Source organism: Tetrahymena thermophila (assembly GCF_000189635.1).
Source record: "Tetrahymena thermophila SB210 genomic scaffold scf_8254807, whole genome shotgun sequence".
NCBI classification, from domain to species: Eukaryota; Ciliophora; class Oligohymenophorea; order Hymenostomatida; family Tetrahymenidae; genus Tetrahymena; species Tetrahymena thermophila.
In genome coordinates this window covers 308,227-331,285 of record NW_002476563.1, presented here as the reverse complement: position 1 = coordinate 331,285, position 23,059 = coordinate 308,227, and the positions used below count along the sequence as shown (strand labels likewise).

General features: G+C 22.0%; 7 protein-coding genes across 7 annotated transcripts; 3 read left to right on the top strand and 4 right to left on the bottom strand. All coding sequences in view use genetic code 6, as the record gives it.

Annotated features, from left to right (window-relative positions):
• Positions 1-365: 365 nt before the first annotated feature.
• TTHERM_000540109 (small guanosine triphosphatase family Ras family protein) lies at positions 366-1,390 on the bottom strand (the record flags this gene model as incomplete). The annotated part of the gene is made up of 5 exons (XM_012795600.1): positions 366-469; positions 562-772; positions 870-977; positions 1,066-1,205; positions 1,345-1,390. 5 exons carry the CDS (start codon positions 1,388-1,390, stop codon positions 366-368), a joined length of 609 nt encoding a protein of 202 aa, XP_012651054.1.
• A 1,203-nt stretch (positions 1,391-2,593) lies between these two features.
• TTHERM_000540108 (Rab-family small GTPase) lies at positions 2,594-3,704 on the bottom strand (the record flags this gene model as incomplete). Its single annotated transcript, XM_012795599.1, has 5 exons — positions 2,594-2,721; positions 2,788-2,998; positions 3,160-3,267; positions 3,365-3,504; positions 3,662-3,704. 5 exons carry the CDS (start codon positions 3,702-3,704, stop codon positions 2,594-2,596), a joined length of 630 nt encoding a protein of 209 aa, XP_012651053.1.
• A 1,744-nt stretch (positions 3,705-5,448) lies between these two features.
• TTHERM_00540100 (small GTPase family Rab protein) lies at positions 5,449-6,537 on the bottom strand (the record flags this gene model as incomplete). The annotated part of the gene is made up of 5 exons (XM_001007935.3): positions 5,449-5,570; positions 5,656-5,866; positions 5,982-6,089; positions 6,198-6,337; positions 6,495-6,537. 5 exons carry the CDS (start codon positions 6,535-6,537, stop codon positions 5,449-5,451), a joined length of 624 nt encoding a protein of 207 aa, XP_001007935.1.
• Positions 6,538-8,389: 1,852 nt separating this feature from the next.
• TTHERM_00540090 (kinase domain protein, putative) lies at positions 8,390-9,016 on the bottom strand (the record flags this gene model as incomplete). The annotated part of the gene is made up of 3 exons (XM_001007934.2): positions 8,390-8,454; positions 8,764-8,792; positions 8,880-9,016. The coding sequence occupies 3 exons, from the start codon at positions 9,014-9,016 to the stop codon at positions 8,390-8,392; spliced, it is 231 nt and encodes a 76-aa protein (XP_001007934.2).
• A 2,543-nt stretch (positions 9,017-11,559) lies between these two features.
• Positions 11,560-14,346, top strand: TTHERM_00540070 (hypothetical protein; the record flags this gene model as incomplete). The annotated part of the gene is made up of 2 exons (XM_001007932.2): positions 11,560-11,893; positions 13,133-14,346. 2 exons carry the CDS (start codon positions 11,560-11,562, stop codon positions 14,344-14,346), a joined length of 1,548 nt encoding a protein of 515 aa, XP_001007932.2.
• A 3,919-nt stretch (positions 14,347-18,265) lies between these two features.
• On the top strand, positions 18,266-19,390 carry TTHERM_00540050 (proteinase inhibitor I4 serpin; the record flags this gene model as incomplete). Its single annotated transcript, XM_001007930.3, has 1 exon — positions 18,266-19,390. One exon carries the CDS (start codon positions 18,266-18,268, stop codon positions 19,388-19,390), a length of 1,125 nt encoding a protein of 374 aa, XP_001007930.1.
• Positions 19,391-21,230: 1,840 nt separating this feature from the next.
• TTHERM_000540049 (transmembrane protein, putative) lies at positions 21,231-22,959 on the top strand (the record flags this gene model as incomplete). Its single annotated transcript, XM_012795598.1, has 4 exons — positions 21,231-21,825; positions 21,892-22,298; positions 22,365-22,721; positions 22,912-22,959. The coding sequence occupies 4 exons, from the start codon at positions 21,231-21,233 to the stop codon at positions 22,957-22,959; spliced, it is 1,407 nt and encodes a 468-aa protein (XP_012651052.1).
• Positions 22,960-23,059: the final 100 nt, after the last annotated feature.

The window sequence follows — 23,059 nt, the reverse complement described above, 5'->3', positions numbered from 1 at the left end:
ATAAAATAGAGTCAAAATTTTTATTTATTTAGTGCAAAAATCAATTTATCAAGTAGAATTATAATTTTCAATAAAGAGCATCAACAAATAATAAATTTTTAATATAATCAGATTTTTTTTTTGAAATCAATCAATAAAAGAGAGCTTCATATTTGATATAAATAAATATAAAACTTATTTGTTATTTGTTACAAGATATTTATTTGTTAATAATTTAAATTTTTCAGTTTGTTAAAAAAGGAAGATTTTTAAAATTATTTTACTAATTATTTGTTATCATTGATTTATTTTTTATTGAATTTATTATTTTATTACTTATAACAATCAATAAACTATCTGTATAAAATCTCAGATTGAAAGAAAGATCAACAGCAAGGTTTTCTCTAATTTTATTAATTTTAAGCCTTATCTTCAAATATAGGAGGACCTCTTCTTTTTTTTACGTTTGTATTTTTTCTTTTGAAAATTTCTATTTTGTATAAATTTATTATTAAATATTTTAAATAAAATAATGAATGATTCTAAAATGAAAGATTTAAATCAATACTAATTTTAATTTACCTTGACCTATATATTGAAACAGTTCATCAACTCCTCTATTATTTTTTGCTGAAGTGTGAAAGTGATGGGCACCAACAGATTAAGAGTATTCTTCAGCAAATTGCTTGCTAATTTATCTATTATTTTCTAAATCGCATTTATTGCCTACTATACATATTATTAACTTGCTAGTATCTAAGATCTAAGTGAGCTCAGTCACCCACAATTTAACCTAATTTTTAAAAAAATTTATCATTTAATAAAATGAATATAAATAATCCTAAAAAAATTTTTAATTTTTAAAAATTTAATAATTTATTTATTATTACCTTATCAAATGATTCTTTGAAAGTAATATCATAAACTATAATAGCACAAACTGCATCATGATAATACATTGGAGTAATAGACTTGAATCTTTCTTATCCAGCAGTATCCTATAATAATAAATTAAATATCTTAGATTCAATTAAAGTATACTAGAAATTAATTTATAAATAATATTCTTTTGAATTTAATTTTTACCCAAATGTACATGTTAAGATTTTCTGTATCATTCACTTGAATTGTTTTCTCTAAATAAAAAGCATTAATAGTCGATTCTTAATTATCACTATATTCTCCTTTACAGCATCTCAAAATCAAAGATGTTTTCCCAACTCTTCCTTTTCATTTTCATAATTTAATTTGTTAATAATTTGCTTTTGAAAATCAAAAAACTGCAACATTTTTTATAATCTGAAAAATGAATTCATAGTTTTCAATTAAAAAATGGACACACTATATTAAACTAGAATTAATTACCTTCTCCTACGATAACTATTTTATTATTCATTCCTTTGCTCATCATTTTATTCTAATTTATTTAGAATATTAAAATGTTGAATCATAAACAACGAATTGTAAAAGTATTTGCTTCATATTTAATTTGATCATAAATAGATCTTAAAAGATTTCTATAAATAATTTTATTTGTAAATCCCTTGCATCCTTAAAAAAATGAATGTACAAGTCTAATACTGCTTATTTAATTCTAAAAAACAGATATAAAACTTGTTTGTATCAACAAGTTTATCACATAGAAGTAAAGTTCTTTATTTTATCTAAATAAAGTATAATAATCTAAAATTGCTTCAATAATATTAAATTAATTAATAATTAAAGATTTACCTGTAAATATTCTACTTAATAATGTTTCCTTCTTTGCAAACAAAAAAAAAATAAAAGTAATTAATCTTATTAAATAATTTTTTTATGAACAAAAATCAAGATAAACCGCTTTTTTACTTTCTTTTTTGATAAAAGATTTTGTTGCTATATTTATTTTTTCTATATTATTTTATCAGATTTTATATAAAATAATAATTAGATTTTCACTTAAAATACTGTAAAAATAAAATCAAATTTAAAGGTAAAACGAATAAATCAATTTCATTATATTTTTACAAATAAAATTAAATTTTTTCAATCATAAATCTTAGCTAAAAAAAACATATAAATGTCTTTTTAAAGATAATTTTATAAGAATCTCTTAAATTTATGCCATTTATCTTACAGAATTATAAATTTACTTTTCAAAAATACAATTTTTCTTTTATAAAAACAAATTAAGATGTGATTATTTAAAAGAAATGAGTTAATAAAAAATAGAAAAATACTTATTTGTTTTCGGAACTACCTAATTATTTTATAAATCTTATAAAAACTGATTTAATTAATTTTGACTGAATATCTCAAATGACAAAAACAATATAAATTTTTCTATTAAGATTATTTGAAAACTTAAAGAATATAAATAAAACCAATATAAATTGTGAATAAATATTAAAGCAACATTCTTAAATTTATATTTTGATTGAATTTGATGAGTTAAAATAATATATTTTTATTATTGTTTATTTTTTGTTGCAAATTAAATTATTTCGATTTTAATTTGAAAGTAACTTGAAAAATTTATAAATATTTTTATTTGTTAATTTCACTTTCATTTTTATTTTTAGCTAACGAAGTACTTAATCTCATAGTTTTTTATATATATACTAGTTAGGAAGAATCAACAGCAAGATTTACCTTAATCCCTTTCTTCTTCTTTCTTTCTATTTGCTTCATGAAATGATTGATTATTAATTACAAGTCTTTCTTTTTTCTTCTTTCCTTTAATACAATTTCTTTTAAGTATTTCTGTTTGAATAAAAAATCAAAAAGCTATCTTAAATTGTTTTATTATGATGAAAAGAAAATATTCACCTGATCCAATATATTGAAATAGCTCATTAATTCCTTTGTTGTTCTTAGCAGAGGTCATGAAATGGCAAGCACCCACTTAGTAAGCATAGCTTTCTGCAAAATATTTATCAATCTATCTATCCTTTTCAAGGTCACACTTGTTTCCTGCGATGCATAAAATAATCTAACTTGTATCTAAAGTCTTAGTGAGTTCAGTCACCCACATTTTTACCTAAGTTAATTTTATTAAATAAATTGAAGATATTTGATATATGATTTTTGTTAAATTATGATTAGAAAATTTGCTCTTTGATCTAAAAATTTAACTTCAAATTAGATTATGAAAGAATTAATTAATTAATGAATGTTATAATTATTGATAATTAATTTTACTTTATCAAAAGATTCTTTGAAAGTAATATCGTATACTATAATTGCACAAACTGCTTCTTGGTAAAACATAGGAGCTAAAGCTTTATATTTTTCTTATCCTGCAGTATCCTTTGATAATATAATAAATTGAGTTAATTACATTTATTAAATACCAAAAATCAAAGAAAATTATATATTTTAAATATACATGTAAAAAAAATATTACCCAAATAGCAATATTAACTTTATCAGTCTCATTTACTTATATTTACTTCTATAAACAAAAAGCATTAATTGTTGATTCCTGCTTATCGCTATATTCACCTTTACAATATCTAACTAATAAAGATGTTTTTCCTACTCTCCCTGTATATTTTTATAATTAATAAATAAAAATTAGTACATTTTTTATTTTTTTATCTCAATCTATTTTGCATTTTTAAAAACAATAATATGATATTTTTTTATAAAATGACCAAATTATATTCGTATTAAATATATTTAAAAATAGGTAGTTAATTACCTTCACCAATAATGACTACTTTATACTTTGTATCGTTGCTCATATTTTTTAAAAAGTGAAACTGGGTCAAATATTTACTTTTATATTAATCTAATTTAGTAGTTAAAATTATTATGTCACTCTTTTGCTTTAGAATAAATTTGAAATCTAAATTGATTCTTATTTATATCTTGAATTATGCTTGCTATATTGCTTATGAATAAATATGTTGATCAGCTTAAATTTTCTAATCAATATTGAGTGTTTCAAAAAAAATTGGAAATCAAAACTTATTTTATTCTCTCTGAATTAGTATTTTTAACTACTAAGTGTTTTTTAATTAAGCTGTAATTATCTTTGTTTTTAATAACCTTAATCAACAAAATTCTTAAAGAAAATTGATATAATATTTGGTATTCACTAGCACCAATTCTACTTAATTTTTCTACTTAATAACCAAGATGAATTTAATTAAAGTCTAATTATATGCATTTTTTCCTTTATTTAAACCATTATAAAATAAATACTTTACATATAAATTATTTAGTTTATAATTGATTATATTTTTTATCTTAGTTGCTTTAATTATCTCTTAATTATTTAATAATCATTTGTTTCTTAATAAATTTTTTCTAGACAACAAATAAAGTTAAAGCAACTTCCTAACTATGTTAAATTTTGAATCTCTTGTTTGATAATTTAAATTAATTTTACAAAAAATGCTTTTGTGTTTCATGTCTCTTCAAAGAAAAAGTGAATGAGCTGTTTGTTATGAAGCTATAAAGTAATTCCTTATCTTGAAATAGAATATCAACCATGTCTTAAATCTCATAAAAATATTATTAATTTCAAACCCCAATATTAATTTTATTTATTAATGATATAATAAAAGTAGAATTTGTAAACAACTATTTTTTTTTTTTGAAAATATGTAATCAATCATTTTAAAAATTGATATTAAGATTAAGAATCAAATTTTTCTCTCAAAACATAAAAAATATTTTTCTTCTATAAAATCATATAGTGATTGATAGTTTATTTTTGGCAAAAATTAAATTTTTATTTGAATAAACAATTTGTATTTCTTCTATTAATTAATTTTTAATGGGTATTTAAAATCTTAAAAAATAAATATTTTGAATTCATTTTAGCACAAACTTGCTAGAATTATAAATTAATGATTAGTATATAGAAAAATTATGAAGATTATTAATTATTAAAAAAACTAATTAAAATTATAAACAAAAATTTGTCTTTTAAAGGTTTCAAAATGTAAATAAATAAACATTTTTCTTCAATTACCAAATTTATTGCTCAATTATTTTAGTAAAATTATTTTTATTTAAATAGAAAACCAAGTAATTTTCTTGAATAATTTAACTATTTAATTAATATTTTTGATCTTTAAAAAATGAATATTTTTTAATTTAGATGGAAAATCGATTGTATTTAAAATTAAAAGTTAAAGAAAACATTATTATTGGTTATTTATGAAGAAAACTAATTCAGATTATAAACATGTTAATAATGTATATGGACACATTTATTTTTTTATATATAAATATAATTTTTTATTCATCGTAATTTTGATAGATATAACAAAAATAGTTTTGTTTTCTTCGTTATCATATTTTATAAATTTTTTAAGCGAGTGGTTTTTAATATTAATATTTAGATAATATTTAAGAAATATATTCAGTTTCTTATCGTATCTTCATTTTATTTTATTTATTTTTTATAATTTTTGTCAATAAAATATATTATGTATGCATGCATGAATTGTCAAATCTAAATATTTTCATTTTTAATCAACAGCAAGAGTCCTTCTTCTTTTTTTCTTCTTTCTTTTTATCACCTTCAAGAATTGATTGATTATTTATAATCATTTTACTATTTTTCTTTCCTTTGTTAGTATTTCTTTTTAGAATTTCTTTTTTATAAAATGTTATTAAAATTATAAAACAACAAACTATTAAGCTTAATAATATTAATTTATTTATTTATTTATTTATTACCTTAGCCAACATATTAGAAAAGTTCATCAATACCTCTGTTGTTTTTAGCAGATGTAAGGAAATGACGAGCACCCACAGATTTAGCATAATCTTCTGCAAATTATTTATCAATTTATCTATTATTTTCTAGATCGCACTTGTTTCCTGCTATACATATTACTATCTTATTTGTATCTAAAATTTAAGTTAGCTCAGTAACCCACGATTTAACCTATTATATTTCATTAATTGATCAAATAAATAAACTAAATTGAATGAAAAATATCATTTTTTTATAGGAGAAATTAGTATAATATATTCAAAATAAGATAATTAATTGTATTTACCTTATCAAAAGATTCTTTATAAGTAATATCATATACAATAATAGCGCAGACAGCTTACTAGTAATACATAGGAGTTATAGATTTGAATTTTTCTTGTCCTGCAGTATCCTTTTATATAAAAAATTATGTTAGCAAATACTAAATTTTAAATAAAATAATGCAATTTTAAAGATAATATTTATCAGAAACTATTTTATTATTAATAATAATTTTTACCCAAATAGCAATGTTAACTTTATCTGTCTCATTTACTTGGACTGTTTTTTCTAAATAAGAAACATTAATTGTAGATTCTTATGTATCGCTATATTCTCCTTTGCAATATCTCAATGTAAGTGAAGTCTTTCCAACTCTACCTAAACATTTTCCAATAAAAATATTCTCAATTTTAGATATTATTTTGTTTGATTGATTAAAAGCATCCATATTTTTTTCTCAATATTTACAAGAAATATCAAAAAAGTTTTTAACTATTTTAATGAATATCTTCTAAAAGTAAAAAGCAATAATTACCTTCACCAATAATGACTATTTTATTCATTGTACCTTTGCTCATTTTTGTTGCGTTTATTAAAGGATTATTAAGGGATTTATATTTTTCAGATAAATTTAAATAAATCTATTTTAAGAGCTATGATTCTTTTTTTTGGTTCTTGATTAATTTATACAAGTATTGATGTCAATATTGAGTAAATGGTCTCTCTCTAGTTAGATGGCTTTATTGCTTATAAATAAATATGTTAGTGTGCTAAAAATGTTGATAAATATTCAGGAAAAAATAGATAATTTTAAGATTTATCTAATTGATTCCTGCATTAAAAAAATAAATATTCCTTCATCTGAATAAATATGCTTCTTTTATTAATGAAAACTATAAATAATTTTTGTTTTTGACATGGCGAATCATCAAAATCATGTCATTCTTTGTGATAATAGTTTAATAATTTAATGTTTACTAGCACAAACGCTTGTTTAAGAGCTTTTTTCTGCTTGAGTGATTAAAATAAGAAGGTATTAAATATTTTTGAAATAGTAATTTTTTTTCTAAACGAAAATAATAACAATCTGATTGTTTTTAATCTTTTTTTGATAATAAATTTTCTTTCAATAATCTTAAAGATTTAGTAATATCTAATAAATATTATGTACACTGACTGACTGACTTGCTATTTCGCAATTTTCTTATTTTATTCCCATATCTCTTTATAAGCTTTCCTATTTATGAGAATGACTCACATAATACGATTTATAAAAAATAAATTATTCCTCTACCATAACAGAAAAATCACTCAAAAGAAGCTAAATGTAATATTTAATTTCTAATCTTTTAATTCCAGATTTAATGTTAATTTTTTTATTAATGCATAAGTCTTCTCAATTTAACACACTTACTTACATATGATGTTTATTTTATATAAGATATTTTTATTTTCTTGAAACAATTTTAATTAATCAGTAATAATCTCATCAAAACTTATCATTACTTACAAGTGTACTGTACTATTAATTATTTGAGCATATTTTATCCATGCACTTGTAAATTTATCCTTATATCGCACGTTGTAAGCACAAATAATTTATTAAATTTTTAAAAATTGAATTTTATTCAAAACTATTTTTATAATAGTATGTAAACTCATTTAAAATAAAACAATTTAAATCTAGATTTGCTTTGTAATTTCAAACTTTTACTTGATTTGCTTTTCACCATTTTCTCAAGGTTTCAAATAAAAATACTTAAATAAAATTATTTAGACTGTAACACCTGACCTATATTTGATATTACCTAATCAATACATTAGGTTATAAAAGTATTATAATAAATTTTCGTATAAGAATATCTGATCAAATAAAGTTTTGAAAGATTTTAGTTATTTCTTAGTAATTTATCAGAAAGTACACACACAAAAAAAGTAAATTTAAATAACTTTATTCTTTTTATATCAAATAAAATAATTAATTAAGAATCAATACAATATAGTAATAAATAAACAATATAACAAATAATCTCATTTTTGAATAAATTTAAGCTATTTTTATAGAATTTGTTAATAAAAATAAATAAAATAAAATTTAATAAAACAATTTTTAAGTTAAAAATGGTCTTACAGGCATTTAATAATTATTATTATTTAGAATTGATTAAAGAAACAAAGTAAAGATTTTTATAATATTCGTACATAAGTCAATAATAATATTTAATAGACATAATCTGATTTTAAAGTTAATTTTATTATAATATCAATCAATTAATCAATTTTGTATTTTAATTTTATAGTCAAATTTATAATTATCTAAAGCTAGTTAAGAAAATCTAGCATCTTTTTTCTAAATTTTTCATGATTGTAAAATATTTCATAGCTCTTTTATTTCATTCATTTTTAATTTATTTAGATATTATTTTCTTTTCAGACTCTTGAAGAGGAATCTGGCTTTTCGAGTTCGTTCATAATGTGCTTATCGGAATTATTTTCTTTTGTTATTAAAATTTAAAATATTTATTTTTTAAATTTACATTTAAATAAGTAGATTTATTTTTTATATTTCATTATATTTGCTATTGTTATAAATTTATATTTTTAGATTTATAAATTTTGAAACTTTTTAGAAGTTAATTAATTAAACAAAGGGGATTCAAGAAAAGAAGGCTGACAATATAGCAAATAATGCATAATTAAATAAAAATAGCCAATAAATCAACTAATTCATAATTAATATGAGATATTTTAATTTATCTAATCTATTAAACATTTTTAAATATTTGCTAAATGAAAATTCTTACTTCTTTTTTCTATTAAATCGCGGAAGTACCTAATTAATAACAAAAAAAATGATTTAGATTACTTTTATTTTAATACAAATAATTATGTTGAAATAATATTTTTGCAATGCAATTACTTGGCAGAGAAATCATAAATTGAAACTGGGTTATTTCTGATAACTTCTTTGGAATAATGCTTTAAAATTATTGGTAATTCTTGGGGGACTACAATTTATTCGGCACAGTAAATTCTTTATTCTCTAACGTCAGCCATTATCTCTATGTGCTATAATATATAACTTTTCTTTTATCTTTTATCAAATAATAATTGATTATTTAATGTTAAATCCTAAAATATTCAATTTATTTATTTATTATTTTTTTTTCTTTTTTAAAAATCAAAAACCAACTAATTATTAAAAGCCTTGTTTCTTTTAAATTTTTTAAGAAACTCTTCTTTTTACCTTGAAAACCTAGTAAAATTAGTGCTGCGTTATCATATTGTTTATTTTTTATGAAAGAAGGAAGATACATTCATTCTATTTATACATAAAGCTTATATGAAAAAACAAAAAAGCAAAAGAAATTAATTATTCATTCAAATTAATATACAAGTCATATAAAAATTAATAGAGGAAATAAGCTTACAAGCAAATAGAAAAATATTGCAAAAAAAAAAAGCCTAATAAAAAACAGATGAAAAAAATAAAAATAGACAATAAATATTTATCAGAATAGGCTTTAGTTAAAAAAGAGGTTATGTAATTAATGGACATTTAACATTTCAAATTCAATTGTAAATACTTTATGAAAATATTTTTTGACAATAAAAAACTGTAATTATTTCCCTTTTTTATTTATTTTTTAGGAATATATTATCAAGAGAAAGCAAAAAAATTGAATTTTTTGATATTGTTTTCAAATTTGAAATGATAAAGAGTAACCCGTTTTTTATAATTCAAAAAATGTTATTTAACAAATAAATTCTTGCTTCATCCAAAAAAAATATGATTTTTCAGCCAAATTATTAATAAAAAATGGATGTAAAACAGAGTATCTTGGAATAATGTTATATATTGATAATTTTTTTGAGGTGATTTTATAGAAAGCAAATAGGAAAATCTATTTATTTATTTACGCTTTCAGTAAAAAGAAGTTTTTTCAAAATGGTGGCAGCAAGTAATCAAGTTTATTGAAAATTAGTATTTCATACCTCAATTAAAAAATTAAATAAAAAAAAATGTCTTAGTTTACAAATTTAATTTTACTTGATTGATTTTCAAAATTTGAAATATTTCGTTTCTATTGTCAAAGATAATCAAATAAAATTAAAGTTAGATTTGATTAGGCTAAATTTTTATTGTGAAAGGGATGGACAAGAGTCTAATTATTTTTAAAGTGATTACTATTTAAACAGTGTCAGTGAGTTTTGTTTGCATATGATGCAATAATTTAAGAATCCTTTCATGTTTATATAAGGAATAAAATGAAATGCGGTATTAAAGGAAACATAGAAAAAAAAGGGGAGAGAGAGAAATCTAGAATCAATTTCTGCACAGTCTGACAACTGACTGATCAAATTCGATTATTAAAATCTGGGTTATTATAGAAATCGCTTCCCAAAAATTATTGTAAGGAAAATATGGTTGTACTGCTTTTAATACTCTCACAATATCTATTCATTAAAAATGTATATATGTCTTTACTTCTTACTTGAATTATAAATGTCAAATTTTTTATATTATTTTAGATTAGTCGCTGTAAAATGAATTTTAGGTTTTCAATATTTTAATGTAAAAATTATGATTTTTTTTAAGCTCACTTTGAGCTAAATTCTGAGTATGAAGGAAGGAAGGAAGCATATCAAGCTAATTAATTTCTTTATTTATTTAAAAATATTAATCAAATTCACTAACTAACTAACAACCCTTAGAATATTCTTATGAGTGAAAGCAAAATAAACACTTACCAAAGACACAACAATAAAAAACTCAAAATTTCGGATTAAACCTCAGAGTGGAGAAGGTCAAAGTAAAAAACGTTAATAAAATTGTTTTTAGAAGGAAATATATATAGGTTAATATTTTTACTAATTAATTTTCCTTTCATGCCTCAAACAAGTACTTTTAAGATAATTTTAAAAGGGATCTTTGATATTCGCTAGTAGCACTAATCCCTAAAATTACTTTTTCAAAGTTATTAAGGTTAAAAATTGTAAATAAATCTGGATTTTACTAAGCTATACGTTTAAAATTATGTATATAGATAGGTTTGATGGAGTTAGCTTTATTTGTGAATTAATTAAACCGAGCGCTTGGCAACAGAGAGAGGAGGGGCCAGCTAGAAACCAAATTAAATAAATTAATAAATTTAATATATGTAGGCAATGTTCAATGAGAGGGTGAGTGCTAATATTTATTTTGGTCAGAACGACAAACGAAATACTAAAAGAGATAGTAATTAAGGAAATAATCTTAATAATAATTATTATTATAATGTGTCGATAATGTAGAAGGTAAGTGAAAACAGGAAATAGAGTGTTTGCTTGTAATTATTCAATAATGATTTCTTTATATTTTTAGTTAATCAAATAATGCAGAGACAAGTTAGTGAGTGTATGTGTGTGTTTGTTTGTATATGAGTATATATTAATGAATGAATGAATGATAAAGATAGCAGGCAAAAAAATTAGCTTTAAAGAGCAGCTATGAATGAAATTTATTTTCAAATAATTTAATTGTTATAAAAATTAATCGGAAAGAGAAAGAGTGAAAAAGAAAAGAAGAGTAAAAAAAAGTAGAGAGTTTTCAATTAATAATGGGAAAATCTAAGACCCCGAAGGGATAACCAAGCTTGGAAAACGGCGGAGGCAGTAGCTGTTAGCTTTTATGTAACATATGCCAGTCTAACAACCCAATAAACTTAGTCTGTACTGACCAAAAGTGCAGTAAGCAGGAGTAATTGTAAGCGATATGTGCTACATGCCATTACAGCCTTTATCATTCCTCGGTATCCCTAGAAACCTATCTGAAAAAGATTTCTTTGATATTTTAAGACTCCCTTGCTATTCTTGAAATAGACCAAAAAAAATTATTGCAATTTTAAGAATCTCTGAATTAAACCTACTTCATGATAGAGAACCTCAAGCTCAGTAAGATGATTTCTATTATTATTTTAAGTCCCCCCTTGACATTTTAGTCTCTATTGGTTTGAATTCTACTTCTTTTACTTTACTTTCTTCCTTATTGCCCTCGCCTTTTTAAAAATAGATTCCTTTTTTCCTTGAAAATAACTTTTAAATTCATATAAAACCTCTTCTTTATTTTTTTCTTTTCCTCCCCACCTATCTTATTCTTACCAATTTATACGTTCCTTCGCTTACAAGCACTGCCAAAGTAACTCAATCCATCAATAAAAAGTATGATTTAGGATTGAACGAAAATATTTTTGAGAGGCAAGGTTTGGCAAATGAATCTCTTTTAGCACTGCAATTTGATATCGATTAGAAGATTTGCATATTGATTTTTTACGCTTAAATTAGTTTGAAATAAATCATTAAATGAATGAATAATTAAATAAATCAATGTATTTATTTATTTATCTCTAGATTATTAATTAATTAATACTGCTTGCTTGTGTTTAACAAACAACCTTATAAATTAAGTTTATGCAATTGATTATAATCAATCAGATTTTTCAATTTCTCTTAAATTTTCTTCTCGTTTTAAATAATAAAAAGTTAGTCACTTATTGTACTCTCATACAGTATTTTTTTTCCCAGCTAATTACTTATCTAAAAATCTAAAAACTTTTTTTTTTGCATCTTAATCGACTTTTATTATCACTCACCCATTCATATAATCAATAAAACAGGAATAAAAGTAATTAAGGAATTCGTTAAAGAAAAAAAGCTGTTTGATGCAAAGATCGATCAATCCCAATTAAATCTTTTTTATAGAAAAACTACAATAAAAGGTTTTATGAATAAATTTATTTACTTTGATTGCGTCAAACTTAAAATTAATTTGAATCATTTTAAGAGTAAATCAAATGAATTTTTGTGTAATTTATTGACCATTTTAAAAATGGTCTATTCAAATAATTTAAGTCGTTCTAGATTTTGTACTAATACAAGGTTTGTTTGATTGATTTACTTACTAATTTACGCATTTGAATTTATTTACTGCTTAAATTAGAGTAATATTTTTTTATTCTAATTTTTGTCCAGAATACTGTTTTTAATTCATCTTGATAAAATTTGTTTTTAAAAAAATGAAGTAGTATTTTTTAAACTAATTAATTAGACTTAGCCATAATATTTATGGAATCTTGCTTGACTCTATAAAATTTTAATCAAAAATTTATCTTTTTTTTTTTTTGATCTAAACAGAAACTTATGAGTATCTCCAAGAACAAGAGAATTAGAGATAGCAGCTTTTGACTTTGATTAAGACTATTAAAAACTTGGAAGAGAGTAAACAACCCTCACCATAAGTGCTCAAAGATAAAGTTCGAGAAATAAGCAAAATTGTTATCCTTGATCCGAAAGCAAGTGAGGAGAATCCTCTACGCACAACAATGAATTTCTACCGTGAATTCGTTTACTAATGTGAAATGGAGATATGGATTAAATTTAACAGATATTTCTCATAGAGAAGAGACTGGGTTGTCAAAACTGAAGAAGAAATTGAATCTGCAGAAAATGTTGTTGCATCCACAAATAATAACCCAAGCATGACTTTTATGAATGGAAATAGCAATATTTACAATACACAATACCTTAAGAATGATTCTCGTTTAAATGGTCAGCGCGACTAAAGTAGGGGTAAAAAGGATTTAATATTTGGAAATCAGAGTCAAATGGAAACAGAAAACCTTCAGAATGGAAATAAATACTACCAAAACAATTAAAATTAGAGATAAAATGGTGAAGAAACGGATAATTCGAAGGAAGAAGAAGATCTTCATTTTGAGATTGAGAGAAATCCTGATGAATACTCAGAAAAATCTGAAAACGAAGATGAAATAGATGAAGAAGATGATGATGGCAAAGAAGAGGATGATGAAGAAGATGCAGATTTCGAATATATACAGAGAAGACGTAGAACTTCAAACGGAAGTCAAGGCGTCTATAACAGAGGCTCTTAAAATAATCATTCTACTATAAATGGCTATCAAAGTCAAAGAATTAAATCGAACAGTGCCTATCATAGATACCATGGAAATAATTCAAATCATAACGATTATTAGTAATCCAGTAGCCATTCAAATCAAAGCACAGGCGTGCCTAAAATTGCTCAAGGTATACGCAAAATCCGCGACCTCTTGCCTAAAGAAAAAGAAACTATTTTGCAAGAATACGACTAAACAGGAGATATTCGTAAAATTTCTGAAAAATATAAGATTAAATATCGCCGTCTCTATAATTTCATTCAAAACTCTAGAGGACCTAACAACTAATCCATCCGCTAATACTCTGATGATGACAAGTAACTCATCTACGAAGACTATAAAAAGAGTAATAACGTGAGAGAAGTTGCCAATAAATGGAAACTTAATTATGACTCTCTTTACTCCTTCATTCGTTATAAAAAATAAAAGTGAGTGGTATGAAAATCAAAACAAAATTCTTTTCTTTGTCTGTCTGTCAGTGAGTTGAACATAGTTTCTATCTTAAAAGCTTACTCTACCAAAAAAAATATAATTACAAATAAATAAATAACTAAATTATTTCATTAGGAGATTAAACTATAGCTCCTATTTAAACAAACAAAATAGATTTTTTGATTAAATATGATAATAACAATAATACTAACTAACTAATTTATAATACATTTTATATCTAAAAACTCGCTATCAAATGAGCTAGGCTAGCGCATTCAATATAAAACTAAGTGAATAGAAAAAAATATTTCATCATACTAATAAATTATTAAAATTCAAAAAGAAAGAGGAGCAACCAAATTAATCATAGAAGTAACTCAATCAATCAATGATACAATTTTACATTTAAAATTAATACCCAATTATCTGCTAGCGTCTCTTGCTAATTTTTGCTTGAGCTTCAAAAAAATAATCACATAAAATCTAACATGCTTGAAACTATCCAGAAATAACAGAAAACAGATTAAACAAAATTATAAGCAAGACAATTTATATTTTGAGTGCTTCTTGTTACAAAAAAAATTGATTAATAAATATCATTCATCCATTAATACCTTCTATTCAAATTTTATTGAAATGATACTAAGATAAAAGATAAAAATTAAAATTTTTATTCATAAAAACATTCATTTGCTCGCTAACTCACGGATTTTTATATCAATCAATCAATCAAATTTATCTATCTATCTATCTTAATAAAAAATTATGATTGTGCTGTACATTATTTATATAAACTATATTAATATTACATAATTTTATATTGATACCTAAAATATTATGATCTTTAAAGTTTTAACATCTTTTAGAAATATTAACAGTCTGATAACTGCTAAATTAATGTAAAAATCTTCCAAATTAAAACTTAAATATCAAATGTATTTTTAAAGTTGTAATTGATTGATTTTTCATTTACTTTAGAGGAAAAAATCTTGAGCACACACAGAAGAACAATAAAAAATATTAATTAATTTTATATTCATTCAAATTTGATGAGAATCTAATACTTAAGTAAAAAAATATGAATAACTTTGGATTAAATCTAGTTTTAATCTAAAAAGGATTTTGTTTCAAAATAATTCATTTAAATTGAAAGAGCTATTTTTTAATATTTGATAGCAACTTTTAGCATTTTACTTACGTTATTACAATTACTTCACATCAGTATTGCCTTATTTTTATCAAATTAGATATCTTGAAAGGGCAATATATTTTTAATAAAATCTGATTATCTTTTTCTTACGTCGGTGATTTAATGTGCGTAAAAAAATTTATTATTTTTCTAAATTAATAACTCTTGTTTCTTTTTTCTTTTTAGTTTTCTTAATTTCTAAATTTGCTTACCTCCTCATCCTCCTTTATTCTTCTCCTTTACAACTAATCCTTTGCAAGACCTTGAAAATTCTATTCACATATTAATATTCTTATTCATTCCTATATTGATTTTACTTGCTCTATCAAATCAATATATCCCACATTGTATCTGCTTAAAATAATAATGATTTCTCTAAATTTCCATAGAAATATTTACCAAACTATTTATTTATGCATGTTTTTAATTAAATAAACCTTATCTTCAGAAAATTTAAATAACATCATTAGCAATCTCTTGGAATATGGATTTATTTATTCTTTAGTAAAATCTTATTTAATATTTAAAAATATAAAACAATCCATTAAATGAATTTTTATATGAAAAATTTTCTATCAAATTCTATAATAATAATAATAAAATTCTATTTAAATAAAAAAAATATATTATAAACTGATTTTCAACTTATGATAAAAGGTATATTTCTAATTACTTTTAAGTATTTTATTTTTTATGAATTAAAATCATATGTATTTTATATAATAAAAATACCTAATATGGATTAATGAACAAGAAAATTATAAAATAATAAAAAAAATTACACATTTACTCTTTTTTTCAGGTATGCCTTACTCTCAATTTATCCATAAATTTTTAAAATTTAAATTATTTAGGTTTTTTTTTTTATTTGTTACATTTCTAAAAGATTTAGATAAATTAGATAAAATTATTATAATCATAAATATCTTATTTATTTCCTCTTTTTATCTTTACTAAGGAAAATTATTAAAAAAATTAAAAATTAAACATTTTAACAATACTTCTTTCACTTTTTTTTCCTTAAAATATTTTTTGGTTTTTAGGTTTGTCTCAAAAAATAAGCTCTTTTAACTAATCCATAATTGATAATTTTAATACATTTTTAGTAAATTAAAACTTACTTAGCCTGATGAAAAAAAGTTTTTCATTATTGTTAAAATAAATAAGCTATTTATAATCTAATCAATAATAAATAATGTCAAATAAATATTTAAAATTAAAGAGACATTTTTATTATTTTTTCCAAACCTGAATTTTAAATAATATTTTTGTTTTAAATATAAAATTTATTTTTATGATATTTTAAACTTATAAAATATTTAAAGTAGAAGTTTTATTTCTAGATTTATTTAAATTTATTGCTAAAAATACTCATTAAATCATTTGTATTTAAAATAATTTATCTATAAATAACAAGAATACATAAAAAAAAGTAATTTTTTATTTATCTGATCAATAATAATGAGACATATTTATTTATATAAAACTTTATTAATTCTTAGCTATAAGGACAGTAGCAATACATAATAATTTATATAATTTAAATCCAAAAATAATTTAATTTTATAGATTTTTAGCTAGTTAAATTCTTATATATTTAATAATTTATTAGTTAATCTATATTTCTTGATAAGAAAATGGATTTTGCTCATAAAAATCAATGATATGTTTCTTTATTAATAATTTACCCTTCAGAATTATATTCACTTCAAAAACAAATAAAATCTGTTTTTAATTTGTTGATTTTATTTAAAAAAATATTTTAAATTTTTTAGTTTATTAAAAATTTTAATTTTAAATAAATGATAAAACAAAGACAAAAATATGTTTTATCTCTTCTAAAAATAAAATCATCTATTTGTTTAAATGTATTAAAATAGATAAATTTGTTTTTTAATAAAAGCTAAATTTAACATTTAGTTGAAAAGGAGTTATTTATTTATATCACCCATTATCTAAATATAGATTTTTTAAATTTATTAGTTTTTTTAGAGATAATTTTTGTCTATTTTTTATGTGCTTGAAGTAATTTAGTTATATCAAAAATTTAATATAGACAAAAAAACAATTAATAATTAAATAAATAAAAAGTAATTAATTCATTCATGAACATTAAATAGATCTTAATTATTTATTTTATTGTAGGAGACTCAAATATTAATGATAATAGAAAATAAAATCATAATTAGTTTGCTATTTTTATAAAATTTTTCTTATCAGAAATTATTTTAATAGAGATTTATTTCTTATTTAATTTAAATATGAATTAGATTTTTTTAAAAACATTAAATTATTTGTTAAGAGATGTTATTTGAATAAAAATACGTGTTCCATTCAATTATTTGATCAATAAATAACTATTAAATTCGATGGGCTAATTATTTTATTTAATTAATGCGTGAATTATTTTAGTTTACAAAGTCTTATTTTAGGTCAAACAAAGTGTATTAATTAATTCAAGCTGTAAGTTAAGATGCTAATTGTTAAGAATATTTTAATTTGATCAGAAAAATATAGATTTTTAGAAATTTAATTTTAATGATTTAATATGTGGATCGTCTCCAATAAAATTAAAGGTTATAGACAAGATACCATAAATCATACTTTATATTTCTGCATAAATTGTATGACTGATAATCTGTAATTAATTAAAAATAAAAACAATTATCAAATAAATAAATATCCAAACAACAACAAAAAATAAATATCTTTTAATCAAAAATATCTTAAATGGAAACTCAATAAGTTAACTCTTAAATTTCTGCCTTCGGTCTCAGATTGTTCAAGGAACTCCCTACTAATTCTAACTTAATTTTCTCTCCTGCCTCCATTTACTTAGCTCTTGCTATGGCTGGCTTAGGCTCTAACAGCTAAACTCTCTAAGAATTCAAGGATGTTCTTGGTTTTGAAAACCCTCAATAGTTCGCTAAAGAAGTCAGCAACGCTACTTAGCTCTTACTTACTAAGTCTGAAGGCATTTAAACTAGAATTGCTAACAAGATTTACTCTGGACTTCCCAACTTAAAGGCTGAATACTAAACCATGATGAAGGAGAGCTTTAACTCACCTGTTGAATAAGTTAACTTCAAGACTGAATACGAATAAGTTCGTTTAACAATTAATAAGTGGGTTGAAGAAGTTACTAATGATAAAATCAAGGATTTACTCCAATCTGGTACTCTCACTCCCTCAACAGTCATGGTCTTAGTCAATGCCATCTACTTTAAGGGTAACTGGGATGAATAATTCCCCAAGCACAATACTTATAAGAGCGAATTCAACGTTTCTGCTAACTCTACCGTCTAAGTAGACTATATGTCTATTGAAAAGAAATATCCTTATTTCGAAAATGACTCTTGCTAATACGTTTAAATTCCTTACAAAGGTAAAGAATATATGATGGAAGTTATTTTACCTAAGGAAAGTGTTGCTTTAAGCTAGGTTGAAGGTGATTTCAGTCAATAAGTTCTTCATGACTTAAGATAAAATGCTCATGAAACAAAGATTAACCTTGGTTTACCCAAATTCAAGATTGAAGATCCTTCAGCTAATAGCTTGAAGTTCATCTTATCCAAGCTTGGATTAAAGAAATGTTTCTAAGGTGATGCTGATTTCTCTGGTATGGATGAATCTAAAGAAATCTTTATTGATGACGTTGTTCACAAAGCTATGATTGAAGTTAACGAAGAAGGAGCTGAAGCTGCTGCTGCCACCGCTATCTTAATGAGATGCTTGATGATGGAATTCAATCCTGAAGTAAGATGCACAAGACCTTTCCTCTACACCATCTCCCACAAGCCTACTGGCTCTATTCTCTTTATGGGAAGAGTCAACAACCCTGCTGAAAGCAAGTGATTAAAAATCATATATATGTTTAACAAATTATTTTAAATGCTTAACTTTTAGCTTACATCGTAAAAAATATATAACTTTATATGAATGTATTTTATTATTAATAGCCAAATAGCACAAAATTTAATCAAATAAATTTCAAAATTGTTTAGTCTCTAAAACCATGAACTATTTGTTTATTTATTGTTTATTTACCTCAAAAACACAGTCAAATTACATTTGTTATAAAAATTGTACACTTGATCAATTATTAACTTCAAATTTGATAAATTTTGTTAATATTACAAACAAATTAAAAAAATCAAAGTTTAAACGCGTGAAATTATATGAGCATAGGTGGATACTTAATATTGCATCAATAAAACAATTACCGCAATATTCAAATTAATTTTTTGAATTGCATCATTTTTAGAGTTTAAGTCTACACCATTATAATTTATTCATAGACATCTGCTGATAAAATACAGATTTGAGTAGTTTAAAATTAGTCATCTAAATAAAGAATTAATGAGCACAAACACAATAAATTTTAAATTATTTTTTGTTATTTCCTTAATTTAGATACAAAAATAATTTTAACGTATTCCAAACCATATTAATTTTCAATTATTACCTATTCCTAAACTTTAAGTATAAATTAATGTTTATTTTGTTACAATTATTATATATTCTTCCTTAAAAAATAAAAATGAATTTTTCTATTCTTAATAACATAATACTGATTATTTTTCAAAAAAATAAATAAATAGTTTCTAAAATTAAATTATAATTTTTTAAATAAAGTAAATTTAAATAATTTATTTTGTTAAATAAAATGTGAGCGTTTAATTTATTTTATTGTTTCTATTTTAATTTAGTATTATTTACATTTTACCATGCAATCTATTATTTCTTTATTATTATATAATTTAGACAAGGTAAAATTATATAAAAATTTATTTTCGCTAATTCTTAAACTTCAGTATATATTAAATTTTCGATTAGGTCATTAACTGATTTCATTCTTTTTAGAGCTTAAATTAATTCTTTAGTAATACTTATATTTCCTAAATAAATTATAATAGATTTAATAGAATTTTTATCAAAGAAAACTCTATGCTATTTAGAAAGCTTTAAAGAACTACAAGTTTCTAAAAATAAATATATCTATTTTCTCGACTATCATATTCAATAAATAATCATAATTAATTAAGATCAATTATTATTGCCAATTAAGTTCCAAAAACAACTATAAAAAAAAGAAAAGAGAGTGTTAATAATAAAAATATTTAATGATTTGAATAAACTTTTTTAATTTCTTTTCATTTTCCTTTTTTTTATTTAAGTATTTTTGCTAAATCAAATTTTTCTTTGTTTTTTAAAAAGCAGCTATTCTAGTTAGCTAGTGTGGGTGGAATTTTAAAAATAAATATAGAAACAATAATTACTAAGTAAAGTGATAAAAATTAAAGTTTTATTTTTACTTTGTGATTAATCTAACTAGAAAATAATACATAAAAATAAATAAAAATATAGAATCAAAAGCAAATAAAATTTTTTTTAAAAGTATAATTAACTGCTTTCCACTAAAAAAATCATGAATATTTAAGCTTTAGATTTATTTTCTTCAGAATTTTATTTTAATTTAGGGCCAAAGCATTATAAAAGAAACACTCTCTTAGGATTAATACTCTCGTTTTTAGCTGTTACTACGACTCTTTCTTATACCATTTACTTATTTTATCTCAATTTTAGCAACTAAATAAACCCGAAATTTTAATCTTAAAGCTTTATTACAAATGAAAAGATAGAAGTACCTCTCGAAGATGATTTAGTTGGGTTTTAGTTTATGTATAATTATTCAATGACCATAGATTAATATTAACAATCTTTGAATCAGACATATCTAGTTTATGTTGTTTAGCTTTACTATTAAGACCCTACAAATAACACTTACAATACTATCAATCTCAATACGTTTCAATGCACAACGCCTTAATTACAAGGTTTTAGATGTATTGATTTTTCCAATGTAGGTAACTATACTTTTTTGCTTGATAATAATAATAATAATCAAATTTATTCTTCTATTTACATTCATATGTATGGTTGCAGAGATTAGGACTTTGTAAAAACAACTGTACCTGATAATTGTCCAGCACAAACGGATATTGATAACGTTATAAATGGATAATAAGCATATTTTTAGCTGAAACTTAAAACTTAGTAATACAATACAAATTCATAAGAAATTCAAACTACTTACAGAAACATATATAATTATGCATACTCTCCTTAATTTGTACTTAATTCTTTGAGCGCATAAAAATAAGAAACTCAGGTAGACTTAGGTCTCCTTTTTTAATAAAGATAAACTTACTCTTCTCCTATTTAATATACTTAAACAACTTAAAATTTTGATAGAAATTCCTCATTGGCATTAGGATTAGGCCCATATAGTAAATAAATATTATTAATGGATGAAATTGTTTAAAAATTTCAAATTTAATATCCAACAATTACAGAAATTTTAGCACTTGTAAATGCTGTTGCTGGATTAATAGTTGTATTTAGGATTTTGGGTAAATTTTACAGTTAAAAGTTAATAAAATAAGACTTCTTTATGCTAATGCTTCAAAATCTTTACTAAGATAAATACAAAAATATCATAATCCATAATAATCTTATTAACAACTAAGAAAATATTTCTAGTTTGATTTCAACTGAAAAAACTTAAAAAGATGAAGTGGAAGATGAAATTTAAGAAAATTGTTTAAAAAGAGACATTATTGTACCTGACTTTCCAACAAAACTTAGAGATTATGTAGAAAAAAGTCAAAGTCCTATTTTAAATGATACTAAAAATTGTTAATATCTTTTAAAATTCAATGACTAAATAAATGAAGAAAATGAAAAAACAGAAAACTAGAAAGTAAATATAGACTTAAAAAATAATTTTTAAAACAATGAAGAAAATACACTAAATTTAAAAAATTAGAACTCTATAAATAATAACGATCTGAATAACTATGTAATAAACTCTCCAAATGAAGAATCAATAAACAAAAAATTCAGTTTTCCTCAAGTAGTAACAAATTAATAAAATGAATAAAATGAGCAAAGCACAATTAAAGATATTTAATTAAATGAAAACTACTATTATAATACATACAAGAATCAATTATTGAATTCTCAAAATAAAATAAAATTAAACAATTTGCTTTGTAGCTAATAAATCAGCTCTCAAAGGTAACTTCTATCAAGCCCGAAAATGTAGAATAAATAGAAAAGTGCCAGTGTTTTCTAAAGTAGATCTTAATTTAATAACAGATCATCTATTAATATTGCTAATAGAGTATTCAACTCATAAAATTTAACACAAGGATAAAAAAAGGAGATATTGAAGGAAAGGGACTATTAACATTTAAAAAATATTTAAAACAATAGTTTTAAATAAACCATTAAAAATACCATTTTTAAATTTAAGTAAATATTCAAAAAAATTAGAGATTTATTAATTTAATCATATTATTAAATAAAAAAAGGTAATTTAAGTCTAAAACATTTTTTCAGTAGAAGGGGATAGAATATGATTTTATAAAGTAAATTGAGGAAGAGGTCAATAGGAATTTAAACATTTATGATTTATACAAAGACATTATTTTTTTGAAAAAGGCTATTACAATGATGTTA